The sequence below is a fragment of the Callospermophilus lateralis genome, chromosome 15, assembly GCF_048772815.1.
Source record: "Callospermophilus lateralis isolate mCalLat2 chromosome 15, mCalLat2.hap1, whole genome shotgun sequence".
In the NCBI taxonomy this organism is placed as follows: domain Eukaryota; kingdom Metazoa; phylum Chordata; class Mammalia; order Rodentia; family Sciuridae; genus Callospermophilus; species Callospermophilus lateralis.
The window spans coordinates 68,992,850-69,006,648 of NC_135319.1; the positions used below are offsets into that span (position 1 = coordinate 68,992,850).

General features: G+C 37.6%; 1 protein-coding gene across 9 annotated transcripts in view; it reads left to right on the plus strand.

Annotated features, from left to right (window-relative positions):
- The window catches only part of Gbf1 (golgi brefeldin A resistant guanine nucleotide exchange factor 1), a 125,856-nt gene that overhangs the window by 78,940 nt on the left and 33,117 nt on the right, over positions 1 to 13,799 (plus strand). For all 9 annotated transcript variants that reach the window (XM_076834616.1, XM_076834618.1, XM_076834617.1 and 6 more), the window contains exon 4: positions 13,559 to 13,690. In XM_076834616.1, coding sequence (XP_076690731.1) covers positions 13,559 to 13,690 — 132 coding nt within the window. The remainder of the gene's footprint in view (positions 1 to 13,558; positions 13,691 to 13,799) is intronic.

Genomic DNA, 13,799 nt, shown 5'->3' on the forward strand with positions numbered 1-13,799 from the left:
ATTAGTCAGACATGGTGGTACATACCTGTAATTCCAGTAATTTGGGAGGCTGGGGCAAGAGGATTGCAAGTTTGAGGCTAATCTGAACAATTTAGTGAGTCTCTGTCTCAAAATAAAAAATTAGAAATGCTGGGAATGTAACTCAATGGTAGTGCGCCCCTGGGTTGAATCCCTAATACCACAATAAATAAAACCACATACTATGTGTCAGGCACTGTTAATCAATTTATATATGTTATTTATTTCATTCAAACACTTGTTTACAATGCATGAAATAAAGTGTGCAATAAGTACAACTAAGATGTTATTCTAGTTTTTTAGTTCTAGAGTCCCAGTCCAGTGTTTTTTTATACTTTATATCTATCTATCTATTTTAGTACTGAAGATTGAACCCAGGGGTGTTTAACCACTGAGCTAAGTCCCTATAACTCTTACCCTTTATATGTTTTACTTTGAGACAGGGTCTTGGTAAGTTGCTGAAACTTGCCTTGAACTTGCAATCCACCTCTTTTGGCCTCCCGAGTCACTGGCATTACAGGTGTGCACCACTACACTGGCATATCAGTTTACTGCTTATGATAAATATGAAAAAAAATCAAAATGTAGACCTTCAACCTTTGACTCCTAAACCTTAAAAGGAACATAGGTTAAGATAAATACCACCAAGATAACTGGTGGTTGTTACTTATGGTGCAATTTAGAATAATCCTTTTAATTTCTGTGTATCCCAAGATATACATAGTATCAGACAAAGAAAACAGGTTTTCCTGTTTCCTATTCTGGATCAGTAGTCCTGTGAGATTACTAATCCCTTCATCCCTTGACTGAATTATATTTTGTATGAGGACTGTATCCCAAGCCTCCAAAGAATTCTCTATGGACCCTCTTTTTTGAAATATTCCTCTTTGTTTTAGAAAAAATAAAGATAATAACTATGGTAGCTACCATTTATTACCATGCCATATGCTAATAAACACTTTAGGTATCTTTTCTATTTATAATAGTCTCCATTTGGGAGACAAAAAGAGACCCAGAAAGGATAAGTAGATGTAAGAACCAGTTAAAGTCATATAACTAGCTAGTGGTAGAAATGGGAATCAAATTCACACCTATCTGACTCCAAAAGCTATACTCCTAGTCGTTCAGTGTTACTGCTTCCTTCAAGTCTAGAACAGAAATAAAGGTTTCTAGTGTTCTACCTCACAGCTTGGCCTGCCTGAGACTGGATTCAATGGTCTGGATCTTTGTTAGAAGAGTGAGAAGAAATACCTGAGTCCTTTAGAAAAAAAGTGTCATAATGCCGCTCATAGTAAGAAGTCTAATTTCATAACCAAGGAGACATCTGACACCATAGCCAAGTAGCCAGAATTCCCACCCTGAAGGCTGTCAACTCAAGGCACAAACAGTCCAGTAAACAAAGAGTGAAGTTTAGATAGAGGGGTGCTCTGAAGGTGACTGGTTAATGTTCTAGGATTTTGGGGGGTAGAGAAGGGGACAGGTACAAGAATGGGAAATTCAACCCCTATTGGAGAAACAACACTTGGGTTACTCCTAAGTCAAATCCAGGTCCAATTTCTGGTCAGGCCAAATTAAAACATGAATTACTAAACTATTTCTGGAATAGCACAAAGACCCCTTCAACCCAAAGCAAAGTGAAGCCCTTTGGAAGTACCTTGGTGGTGTTCTGATCATACTTTGCTGAATACCAGTAGGTGGGTATCTCAACACTCTCTCTATATTATGACATTAAAGGAGAAGTTCTAAATTGACTCAGTGTTAATCTGAGAATCTACCAATGACCCCCAATTTTCCTGTCTTCTCAAATCATGAGTGACCTGACCAAAAGGGGGATGAATTCTGACACTGTTTTCTCTTTTCACATCAGAACTGCCACCCTTTCTAATTATCTATGTCAAAGGCCTCAACATATGGCCTCAAGCACTGCCCTTGGACAAAAAAGAACAAATACTCTCTTAACCTACAGGGAGCAGCTACCATCCTCCCAGGAGACTGAGTTCTCCAGCCTGCAGCAGCCTTTTCTCATTTGGCTAGCATTGGGCTGGCACATTCCTGAGCCAAAATGCTCACATAAGCTGCTTTCCCTGGTAGCAAAGCTCTTCACTCCTGAGTGACTCTTATCAGGGGCAGTTGGGCATTCTCAATTGGATTACGCTGACAAGGAAAAAGGCCTGTGGTATATTATTTCAACACCATTTGGCTTCAGAAATGTCTGTCTCGACCCTTTTGCCCTTAGAGTCTACTTCTCCCTTCTTGCTTTCTACAGGGTCATCAGACTGCCCCGTCCTAGCTCTTCATCCTTCAAATATTGGCCTAATGTACCTGGAGACAGAATATCATCATTCACAAGATAGATCACATATAACAAATAAGAACCTGTTAAAGACAGAAGTCCAGTTCATTTACCCCTTTTTTTTAGAGAGAGAGAGAGAATTTTTTAATATTTATTTTTCAGTTCTCAGTGGTCACAACATCTTTGTTTGTATGTGGTGCTGAGGATCGAACCCGGGCTGCATGCGTGCCAGGCGAGCGCGCTACTACTTGAGCCACATCCCCAGCCCTCATTTACCCCTCTTGACATTTCTATATCCAAAGGAATAGGACAATTATTTAAATACAAAAGCTTTTTGGGTTTTGGCATGTCTTTCCATGCTGGCACTTTCTATTTTAGAATAAAGTGTTAGGTCTTCATATTCTACTTCTCTGATAATGCAATACCCATGAATATATTTATTGTAAAAATCACAGATTAAGAATGATCTGTACCCCCTGTCCCAGGAAGCAGGGAGAGGGTCAAGAGGTTTTTCTCTTCCTCTCAGCCCCCACCCTGGGGGCCCCAGGGCAAGGGCTGCCTTCTCCTCCCCTCCCCATATAGGGACTTTTTTTAGTAAACCTACTTTCATTTTGGAAAATATTTATGAATAAATAGTTTTATATGGAAAAAAAAGAATGATCTGCAAATGAAATTCTGAGGTACTGTAAATTTAGTAGAAAGGAACTGTGTTCTTTTTGGTCAAAAGGGAAATATAAGAATAATAATCCAAATGAAAGGGCACATTGCCATTAGTCCAGAAGCCCCATCCATACACTCAGGAATAAATACTCAGATGTATATTGCCCCCATACTAAAGGATCACTAACATGAACTGGAGAAACAGAATTTAAAGAAATAGGAGCTGGGGATGTGGCTCAAGCGGTAGCGCGCTTGCCTGGCATGCGTCTGCCCCGGGTTCGATCCTCAGCACCACATACAGACAAAGATGTTGTGTCCGCCGAAAACTAAGAAAATAAAAATAAATAAATAAACATTTAAAAAAAAATTCTCTCTCTCTCTCTAAAAAAAAAAAAAAAAAAGAATTTAAAGAAATAAAATGACTTAGAGGAAATAGCCTTTGCAGCAAGAATAAAACATCAAGTAAACTACCTGTTTTATTCAAAAGATTAGATAGATAAGGAATAAGAATGGGATACTATTGAAAAAACAAGAAAAGAAGGAGTAAAAGGAGGAGAGAGTAGAAGAGGAGGAAGAGAAAGAAAAAGAAACAAGAAGATTTAAAAAGAGCTATTATAAGGGCCAGGGTTGTGGCTTAGTGGTAGAGCGCCTGCCTAGCATGCATAAGGCACTGGGTTCATCCCCGGCACCACATAAAAATAAACAAATAACATAAAGGTATTTTGTCCATCTAAAACATACATATATATATATATGAATGAGCTACTATAAAAAATAACAAAACTTCTTTAAATCGTCTTTAAAAAAACAAACAAAAAAAGAATAATAGTCCAACAGATGAGTAAAACTAAAACTGGCAAAGCTAGAAGCCTTTGGAATGTCAGCTACACTTCTCATATCTTTGTTTATCATCTTCAATTTTCTGGGCCTATGAATGGCCAGGTAGGGAATTTAAACTTGGTTTCAGGAACTGATTCCAGAGAAAACTGCCAAAGGTGGCTCCCACAGAGCTATATACTTCCTAGACTGGGATTAATGCTCAAACCCAAACAGGCCTTTGCAGCTCTGCCCTATTAAAAAAGGAAAATTGAAATAAAGAAATGCAGTATTCCCAATCCTAGTTCTGACACTGTGTAACTTTGGGCAAAAATACCTCACATTTCTGGATGTGGTGGCACATGTGTGTAATCCCAGCAGCTCAGGAGGCTGAAGCAGGAGGATTGCAAGTTCAAGGGCAGCCTCAGCATTTGGTGGGGCCCTAAGCAATTTAGCAAGACCCTGTCTCAAAATAAAAAGAGGGAATGAGGTTGTAACTCAGTGGTAGAGCACTTGCCTAGTACATGTAAGGTACTGGGATTGATCCACAGCACCACATAAAAATAAATAAAATAAAAGCATTGTGTTAATCTACAACTAAATTTATTCTTAAACAATAAACAAAAATAAAAAGTTAGGGATGTTGCTCAGTGGATAAGCACCCCTGAGTTCATCCCTGATACCAAAAACAAACAAAAACAACCAAACATCTATGGGCCATAGTTTTTTGTTTTTTTTTTTTTTTTAATCTATTGAGATTTCCTGGGGAAGGTCAAGATAGAAATTTAATTACATTCCTCAAGTCCCTTTAGAGCCCTAAAACTTATGATTCTAAATGCAAGCTATAATTTAGGAGTAAATGCCTATGAATGCAGATAGCCTGTTATAAAGGCAGCCTGTGGGGGAATGGGGAAAAGAGACTAAGCCTTGTTTGTTTTAGTTCCTGACAGCTGTCCCCCCCCCCAATATTTTTAGTTGTAGATGGACACAATACCTTTATTTTATTTATTTTTATGTGGTATGGAGGAATGAACCCAGTGCCCCATACATGTGAGGCAAGCACTCTACCACTGAGCCACAACTCCAGCCCATGTTCTTCTTTATTCAGCAGTTTCCCAAGTGTTTTATGAACACTTCCAGGTACTCCTAGACTTAGGAGGGAGGGGGAGATTATATAACTCTTTAAGAGAGAAATTATGGTAATGACTTAATCACTGCTGCATCCAGGTAGAAAGGGGATGAATGGGTCCACTTAGAGCCTGCAGTAGAGAATAATGGAACCAACCACTTACATTAAGACAAACTATTTCTACATTGAATCCTTTAACAACTCTTTTGAAAGTATTAACTTTTCAGGCTGATCTATTCTCTCAAAGTCCAAAGTTTTGTTGTTCTGGGTTTGTTTTTTGCTTGCTTGGTTTGTTGGTGTGTATATATAGTATTGGGGATTGAATCTAGTGGCACTCCTAATACTGAGCTACGTTGCTAGCCCTTTTTATTTTTTTATTTTTGAGACAGGGTCTTGCTAAATTGCCCATGCTGACCTCATACTCACAATCCTCCTTAGTATCCTGAGTAGCTGGGGTGTACAGGTATCAGCCACCATGCCCAACTCCAACATGTTTTTGTTGTTATTTTAAAGTTTTTTTAAATACATTTTTTTAGTTATAGATGGACACAGTACCTTTATTTATTTATGTGGTGCTGAAATCGAACCCAGTGCCTTACATCTGCTAGACAAGTACTCCACCACTGAGCTATAATCCCAGCCCCCAGTATGGTTTTTTTTTTTTTTTGTAATAGAATGCCTTTATTTTATTTGTTTATTTTTTTAATGTGGTGCTGAGGATCAAATCCAGTGCCTTACACATTTGAGGTAAGTGCTCTGCCGCTGAGCTACAGCCCCAGCCCCCCCAGTATGTTTTTTATGAATCAAAAAACCAAATCTTACACATGAACAGTTCCTGTACTTACATTCTTTGGGGTTAAACTTAAAAGTCCGAAAACCCCAGGGATTAGAAGTCATAATTTTATACTTTCCCCTCAGTTGTCATTGATGCATAATTATTTGTAGAAAGTCATGTTCATGAGGCACCAACCTTAGCCAGAAATGACATAAGGACGCGTCCTCCCTAGGTAACTGGCACAGAATGATTCAAGATGACCGAGAAAGAAAAGGGGTTTTGGCATTTATACATGCTCTCTGGTTTGAACCCCTTCTCAGGACATTGGCTACCTCTCTGTCTCTAGTAGCTTTATCTCTTCTTAGGGAAAGGATAAGAGAAGGATGCATTTCTCCAGGGATAAAATCCTTGACAGCATGTGGAACCAATAACAGCTGGCTTTCAGTAAATTTCTTTTCTTGAAATACTCAATTTCTTTTTTTTTATTTTTTTTAAAGAAAGAGTGAGAGAGAGTGAGAAAGAGGGAGAGAGAGAGAATTTTAATATTTATTTTTTTAGTATTTGGCGGACACAACATCTTTGTCTGTACATGGTGCTGAGGATCGAACCCGGGCCGCACGCATGCCAGGCGAGTGCGCTACCACTTGAGCCACATCCCCAGCCCCAAAATACTCAATTTCTATTATTGAAATGGAGCTTTATTGAGTGGAACCACCCTGGTCAGCCTGAGGTCAGATTGTACCTTATCTTTAAAAAGAAAAGAGCTGGGCACTGTCAGTCAAGCCTGTAATCCTAGTGACTAGGGAAGCTGAGGAAGGAGCATTGCAAGTTCAAAGCCAATTTAGCTAAGCCCTAAGCAATTTAGTGAGACCGTCTCAAAATAAAAAACAAAAAGGGGCTGGGGGTATGGCTCAGTGGTTAAGCACCCCTGGGTTCAGTCCCTGGTACCAAAAATCATAATGATTATGATGATGAAGATGATGATGATGATGATGTTTAAAAGCAGTACAGTTTATTGCATGATTTTGTCCAATATAATACATGAATCCTGACTGGAACAGGAATGAGTTTTCCATCTTGGGCAATCCCACTAACTAGCCAGGTTAGCTTGCTTCTAGGAGCTGCTATTCCACTGCCAAGGACAAACCTTAATTTGCCTCAGATATCAGCAGTAGCCACATAAATTATAAAACATGATATTAAGCCATGCATGGTGTCAAAAGTATATAATCCTAGCTATTCAAGAGGCTGAGGAAAAGAGAGTCTGTTGAGCCCCAGAGTTCAAGGCCAACTGGGGAAATAGACCCTGTCTCAAAAAAACTGAAAATTCAAAATATAATTATCATTCGCAGATTACTTTATTTTTTCAATAACTATGAGAAATAGCATTGCAGTCTCCATTTCTTACGAATAAGAAAACCAAGGCTATAAGAGGTCAAGTGACTTACCTAAGGTCACACAGTAAATGGCAGAAAATTTGAACCCAAGTTTTGCTGACCCCAAAGCCATTGCTCTTAAACAATGCATTATACTCTTAAATATTATACCACACATTGCATAGGTTCACTAAGTGCATGACAAAAATAGTAAATACAAACTTTGAACTCAACTATCGTAGAATTAAAGTTTCTTCTGTTTCTTTCCTCTTCCTAACCAGTGACTAAACACTGTTAGTTATTGATTGTAGAACTGCCACACAAATTGTTAGGTTTGCCTAGGTTCATTCCTAATCCAAGAGGGAGATTGAGGCTCCCTTTAACAAGGCCAGCAGGGCTAAATGAGGCCCACAGGGACTGACCTCAAACATACACAGAGGCCCAAGGACAGATTGATCCATCTGCCTTACTGAAAACACAAGTTTGATGCATATCAACTCTAAACAGTAGTTCTCTTCCTTCTAGAGGAAATTGGCACATATTGAAAGGAAAGCAATTAGGTTGTAACATACAGGCAAACCAGAGCTACTGTAGCTCTTCAGTTTGCCTTGCTGTTTTCTACATGCACTATACACTATCAAGTCCAAACTTAAGCAGGCAATTTGAAAGCCCAGGAGAAATTAAAAACTTCCATTGCTCTACTTTACAACATAGCAATTCAACCCAGCTTTATGCACCCATTACACTTGAAGCAGCTTTTTCAGACCAAATTCTTCTCAGCCTAGTAAAAAATTTTGTTGTCAGCACTGCAGAAAATAAATAAAATAGTTGTTCAATGGCAGCAAGAAGACAATTATAAGTTTATTAATTACCACCCTGTCAGGTCTTCTCTAGGAGCCATGAAGGAGAAAGGAAATAAAAAATAAAAATGTGAATTGACATTAGCAAGTCTATAGATAATAAAGCCCTAAAAGTCAATAGCCAAAGCTACTGAAGAAGAATCAGAGGCTCCCCAAGCAGTATCTATAATATAAAACACTACTAAGCAACTTTTCTCTTTCCCTTACAAGTAGTCACTACAATAGCATATAATAAATTCTTGGTGACACCAAGACTAAGGAGTCTTATTCTGCTTCAACTACCCTCAAATCAGTGGGATCAAAAACCTGACCATAAGAGACATTTCCCATTTTATTTATTTGTTTTTGTGGGGCTGGGTATCGAACCTAGAATTTTACACATTTGAGGCAAGCACTCTTCCACTGAGTCACATCTCCAGCCCATTTCCCATTTTGTTGATAGGGAAAACAAAGGCATCAAAAATCTAATAGATGAGGCTAAGTACTAAAATTGCTTACCATTGCTGCCTCTAAATACATGTCTGTGAGGTAGAATGTAAACAAAGTTCATGGGAGCATCTTTACTCTGAAAAGTCACACCTTACTTTATTCTGAAAGGTGCCCAGAGAAACTTTCAAAACAGCTGAATTTGGATTTGAACAATCCTGAAAAAATTGAGACAACTCCACAAAACAAACAGAAACTGGGCCCAACCAACACCTCTTTGCCTAACAATATCTGCCTATCTGTCATCTTTCCCAACTGTACACTTAATACAAAAGCTGCATTATTCTGGTAAAGTTGCATTCCAGCCTAAAGTGCAGAGTTAATGTTTTTTTATAGCCACGTGTCTCCTTGTGATGGATGGCAACTTTATAATAAAATACTTTATGCTCAATAAACTTAAAAATAATGGATGTTCCATTTCATAGCATACTCATTTCACAAAATAAAAAAGGAGTGGTAACTAGGGTAGTTCCTAGAAAAAGGAGAGACCCAAGAAAGAATCCCCTGTAACTCCTTAACTCCTTAAAAAAGTATAGTCCTAAGGAGAATTTGGTATCTAAAATGGCAGGCAGGTGTGGTGGTGCACAGGGTGCATGTCTGCATCCAAGCTGCTTGGGAGATTGAGGCAAGAAGATCTTAAGTTCAAATCCAGCCTGGCAACTTAGGGAGATCCTTTCTCAAAATGAAAAATAAAATGGGCTGGGGATATAGCTCAGTGGTAGAACACTTGCTAGTATGTACCAGGTCTTGGGTTCAATTCCTCAGTACTGTTTTTAAAAAAAAATGATTTTAGCAAATGGTATTGGATCAATTGATATCCACATGCAAACAAATGAACCTCAACCTCACATTTACAGAAAAATTGACTGAAAATGGATCACAGATCTAAATGGAAAATGTAAAATTATAATACTTTTAGAAGAAAACATGAGAGACTATTTTATTGACCTGGAGTTAGAGGGAATTTAGACATTACACTAAAATACATAAAATAAACATTGATAAATTGGACTTTTTAAAAAATAAAAATGACTGCTCTGTGGAAGATACTATTAAGAGAAGAAAAGACAAGGTTCAGACTGGGAAAAAATATGTAAATAATTATCTCACCATTAAAGTATTTGAATACAGAAATCTCTAAACTTAACAGTAAGAAAACAAACCAAGGGCTGGGGATGTGACTCAAGCGGTAACACGCTCGCTCGCCTGGCATGCGCGGGACGCTGGGTTTGATTCTCAGCACCACATAAAAATAAAACAAAGATGTTGTGTCCACTGAAAACTAAAAAATAAATATTAAAAAAATTCTCTCTCTCTCAAAAAAAAAAAAAAAAAAGAAAGAAAAGAAAACAAACCAATTTAGTTTAAAAATGGGCAAAAGACTTGAACAGACACATCATGCAAAAAGATATTTGGATGGCAGATAAACACATCAAAAGATGTTCAACATCCTTAGCCGTTAGGGAAATACCAACTTAAACCATGCGGAGATACTACTATCTAACAACTTGGATGGCTTGTATAAAAATAGGGGCTAAGGTTTTAGCTCAGTGTAGTATACAATAGTATATACCTGCCTAGCATGTGTGAAGCACTGGGTTCCATCCTCAGCATCACATAAAAATTAAAATAAATAAATAAAGGTAATGTGTCTATCTATAACTAAAAAAAAAAAAAAAAAAAAAAAAAAATTAAAAAGCTAAAAATCCCAAGGATTGGAGAGGATGCAGGGAAGCTAAAAATTTCAGTTCTGGAAGGAATGCAGACTTGTATGGCTTAAAAATAATTCTTAAAAATAATTTAGCTGGGGCTGGGGATGTGGCTCAAGCGGTAGCGCGCTCGCCTGGCATGCGTGCAGCCCGGGTTCGATCCTCAGCACCACATATAAAAGATGTTGTGTCCGCCAAAAACTAAAAAAAAATAAATATTAAAAATTCTGTCTGTCTCTCTCTCTCTCTCACCTCTCTCTTTAAAAAATAATAATAATAATAATAATAATTTAGCTGTAAAGCTAAACACACTTACCTTTGATTCAGAAATACCACTTCTGGGTATAAGAATCCAATCTTAAAAGGTTACATGCTCTGTGATACCTTTCCTTATGAGCTCCTTGATAAAACTATGGTGAAAGAGAACAGATCCGCAATTGTCAGAGGTTGGTGGGTAGGGAGGGTATGACTACAAAGGGAGGGCAGAGGGAGTTTTTTGGGGTAATGAAACAATTATGTATTCCTGTTTATGGTGGTAGTTACACAAATTTAATTATGCGCTAAAATTCATAGAACTTTATGAATCACTCATAAAGAGAGTTGGTCTTACCTAATTAACAAACAACAAAGAGAGGCAAAAGTTATAACCCTGAATGTATGGACCCTAGCTGAAAACCTGTCCTAGACTTTCACTTGAAGGAAGCCAGGAAGTGTATAGTTATAACAACTGGATGAAAACAGAAAGTCTGTTCCCTCTCCCCACTCTCAAAAGATTTTTTTCTTCTAGACTTTTTAGCTCAAATATGCTAATCATGACCATTTTTTAAATGATAGATCAAATAGTACATAATGCATTTGTGTTCCGAAAGCAAGACTAAATGACTTTAATTTTTTAAAAATATTTTTATTATTGATGGATCTTTATTTATTTAATTGCTTATATGTGGGGCTGAGATGCGAACCCAGTGCCTCACCCATGCTAGGCAAGTGCTCTACCACTGATTCACAACCCCAGCCCCTAAATGACTTTAATTTTTTTAAAGAGAGAGAGAGAGAGAGAGAATTTTAATATTTATTTTTTAGTTTTCAGCGGACACAACATCTTTGTATGTGGTGCTGAGGATCGAACCCGGGCCGCACGCATGCCAGGCGAGCGCGCTACCGCTTGAGCCACATCCCCAGCCCGACTTTAATTTTTAAATGTGTTTTTAAAATAAGTTTCCCCAAGGTTGACTCATAGTCCAGTAGGGAGGGAGAGCATGGAAGGATTAGATGAAGTCTAGATAGGGAAGAGGGGTGGGTGGGAAAGGGAGAGGGCAGGGGATTAGCAAGGATGATGGAATGTGATGGACATCATTATACAAAGTACATGTATGAAGACTTGAATTGAGTGTCAACATACTTTATATTCAAACAGAGATATGAAAAATTGTGGTAGATATGTGTATTAAGAATTGTAATGCCAAAAAAAAAATCCAAAAAACAAAAGTACATGTATAAAGGCGTAAATTGGCGCGAACATACTTTATATACAGAGATATGAAAAATTGTGCTCTATATGTGTAATATGTAGTATGTATTTAATATATACTGTTGTCATGTATTAAAAAAATAAAATCAATAAGAGATTAAAAAAAAAAGTTTCCCCAAATATATTCCTTAACATCTCAACTCTCCACATCCACCACCACAGCTTGTGTGTATTCCATTCACAGAGGTTTTTTCCTACTTTTTTCTCCTGAAAATTGTACATCTCTAGGTGGATATAGTAGTAGATGAGAAGCAGGTTTTATACAGCTGATATAATCACTCACTGTACAGACAAGCTTGAAAAATGCTACCCAATCTGCCAATTAATTAAAGCATTAATCTGAAGAGCAGCCAGTCCCAGGAAATGTTTACCCAGAGAGGGGTGGGTGGTGGTAGGAATTGAGTGGGAACCTATCTATATTTGCATGAAAATGAAGGTGCTTAGGAAACCCAACTTCCTTTTGTGGTAAAGGTAAGATAGCCTGGATCACTTCCCTAAATGTTTTTTGGCCATTTTTAGGAAGGACGCCTTTTAGGGAAGTGGCTCTGAAAGATGAAAACGTAGTGAAGTTTAGAAAAATAAATTAAACTCTGGACAGAGTAGAGAGCAAATTCAGTGTAATATGGTTCCTTTGACGTGGCATGAAATATTCTAAATTCAGGAGTATACGATGTAGTGATTGTATAAATTTTAGAGCCATATAAACTGAGTTCAAGTCCCATCTCTGCTTAATAGTTGTGTCATTTGAAGCCAATCATGAATCTTATCTGAGCCTTATTTTTCTTATTGTAAAATAAAGACTATGATGCCCCTTTATCTCAGGGAAGGTAGCTCTCTCTGCTTCCTCTAGGCCGGAAGGAGACAGAGTGTTAAGGAACTTCCAAGATTGCAGAATATTCCATGACTAAGGGACTGCTCAGCCTTTTGTTTATTTTAACTTATTTTTCTTTCTTTCTTTTTTAATTTTTTAAGCTACAGATAGACACACAAAAATATCTTTACTTATTCATTTATTTTTTTATATGGTGCTGAGGATCGAACCCAGTGCCTCATATGTGTGAGGCAAGCACTCTCTACCACTCAGCCCCAGCCCCAGCCCTAAACTTATTTTTCAACAAGGGACTATAAACAAGGTTTCCCCTCACTCTTCTGGATTGACCACACTCTTTAAGTGAAGTGACCTTGACCATAATAGTAAAGAGATATGAAAAATCTCTTCACATGTAAAGACTGGAGCCCACCCTGGGATTTCTTTGGCTATGTTTTCTGTATGTACCTCAGAAGAAGTTTACCTATATATCACTGCAGGGTAGGGGGTGAAATGGACATGGAAAATTGAGTTGTAATATTCAATTATATTAAAGAACTGGTATTTTTTTAAAAATTATTGTAAATATATATATATATATATATATATATATATATAACAAAATTTACCATTTTGACAATTTTACTGTTAACTTTTTAAAACATTTGTGCTTTCAAAAATTATTAATCTTTTAGAGCTACATACTAGGGATTGAAACCAGAGACACTTATACTCAGATACATCCATGGTCCTTTTTATTTTTTATTTTGGAACATGTTTTTGCTAAGCTGCTGAGGTTGGCCTCAAATTGCAATACTCCTACCTTAGCCTCCTGAGTTGATAGGATTATAGGTGTGCGCCACTGCTTCCTACAAACCAAAAATCTTACCGATAAAATTTACAGGTAAAATGAATGGTGTGGTATCTGGGACTTGGTTCAAGGTAATTCAGGGGGAGCTAGATTGATACCAGGAAGGAAGAACTCTAGCCTCATGGCACATGCAAGAAGGGCCTTTTTCTAGGGTTTAGCTTTTTTTTTTTTTTTCCTTTGTTAGATGTTCATTTGGTTTCTATCTTTATTTGTTTTTTTGTCATAGAACTCTCAGAAATTGAGCCCAATGTATTCCTTCGTCCATTTCTGGAAGTGATTCGCTCAGAAGATACCACTGGCCCTATCACTGGACTGGCTCTTACCTCTGTCAACAAGTTCCTGTCCTATGCACTTATAGGTAAGAGCTTATACTTTGTTAGATGACTATAGCACTTTATTTCTTGCCTCTCTTGGGTTGCTGAGGCCTTAGTCAATGAGCTGATGATACTGGAAAATGTTTTTCAGCC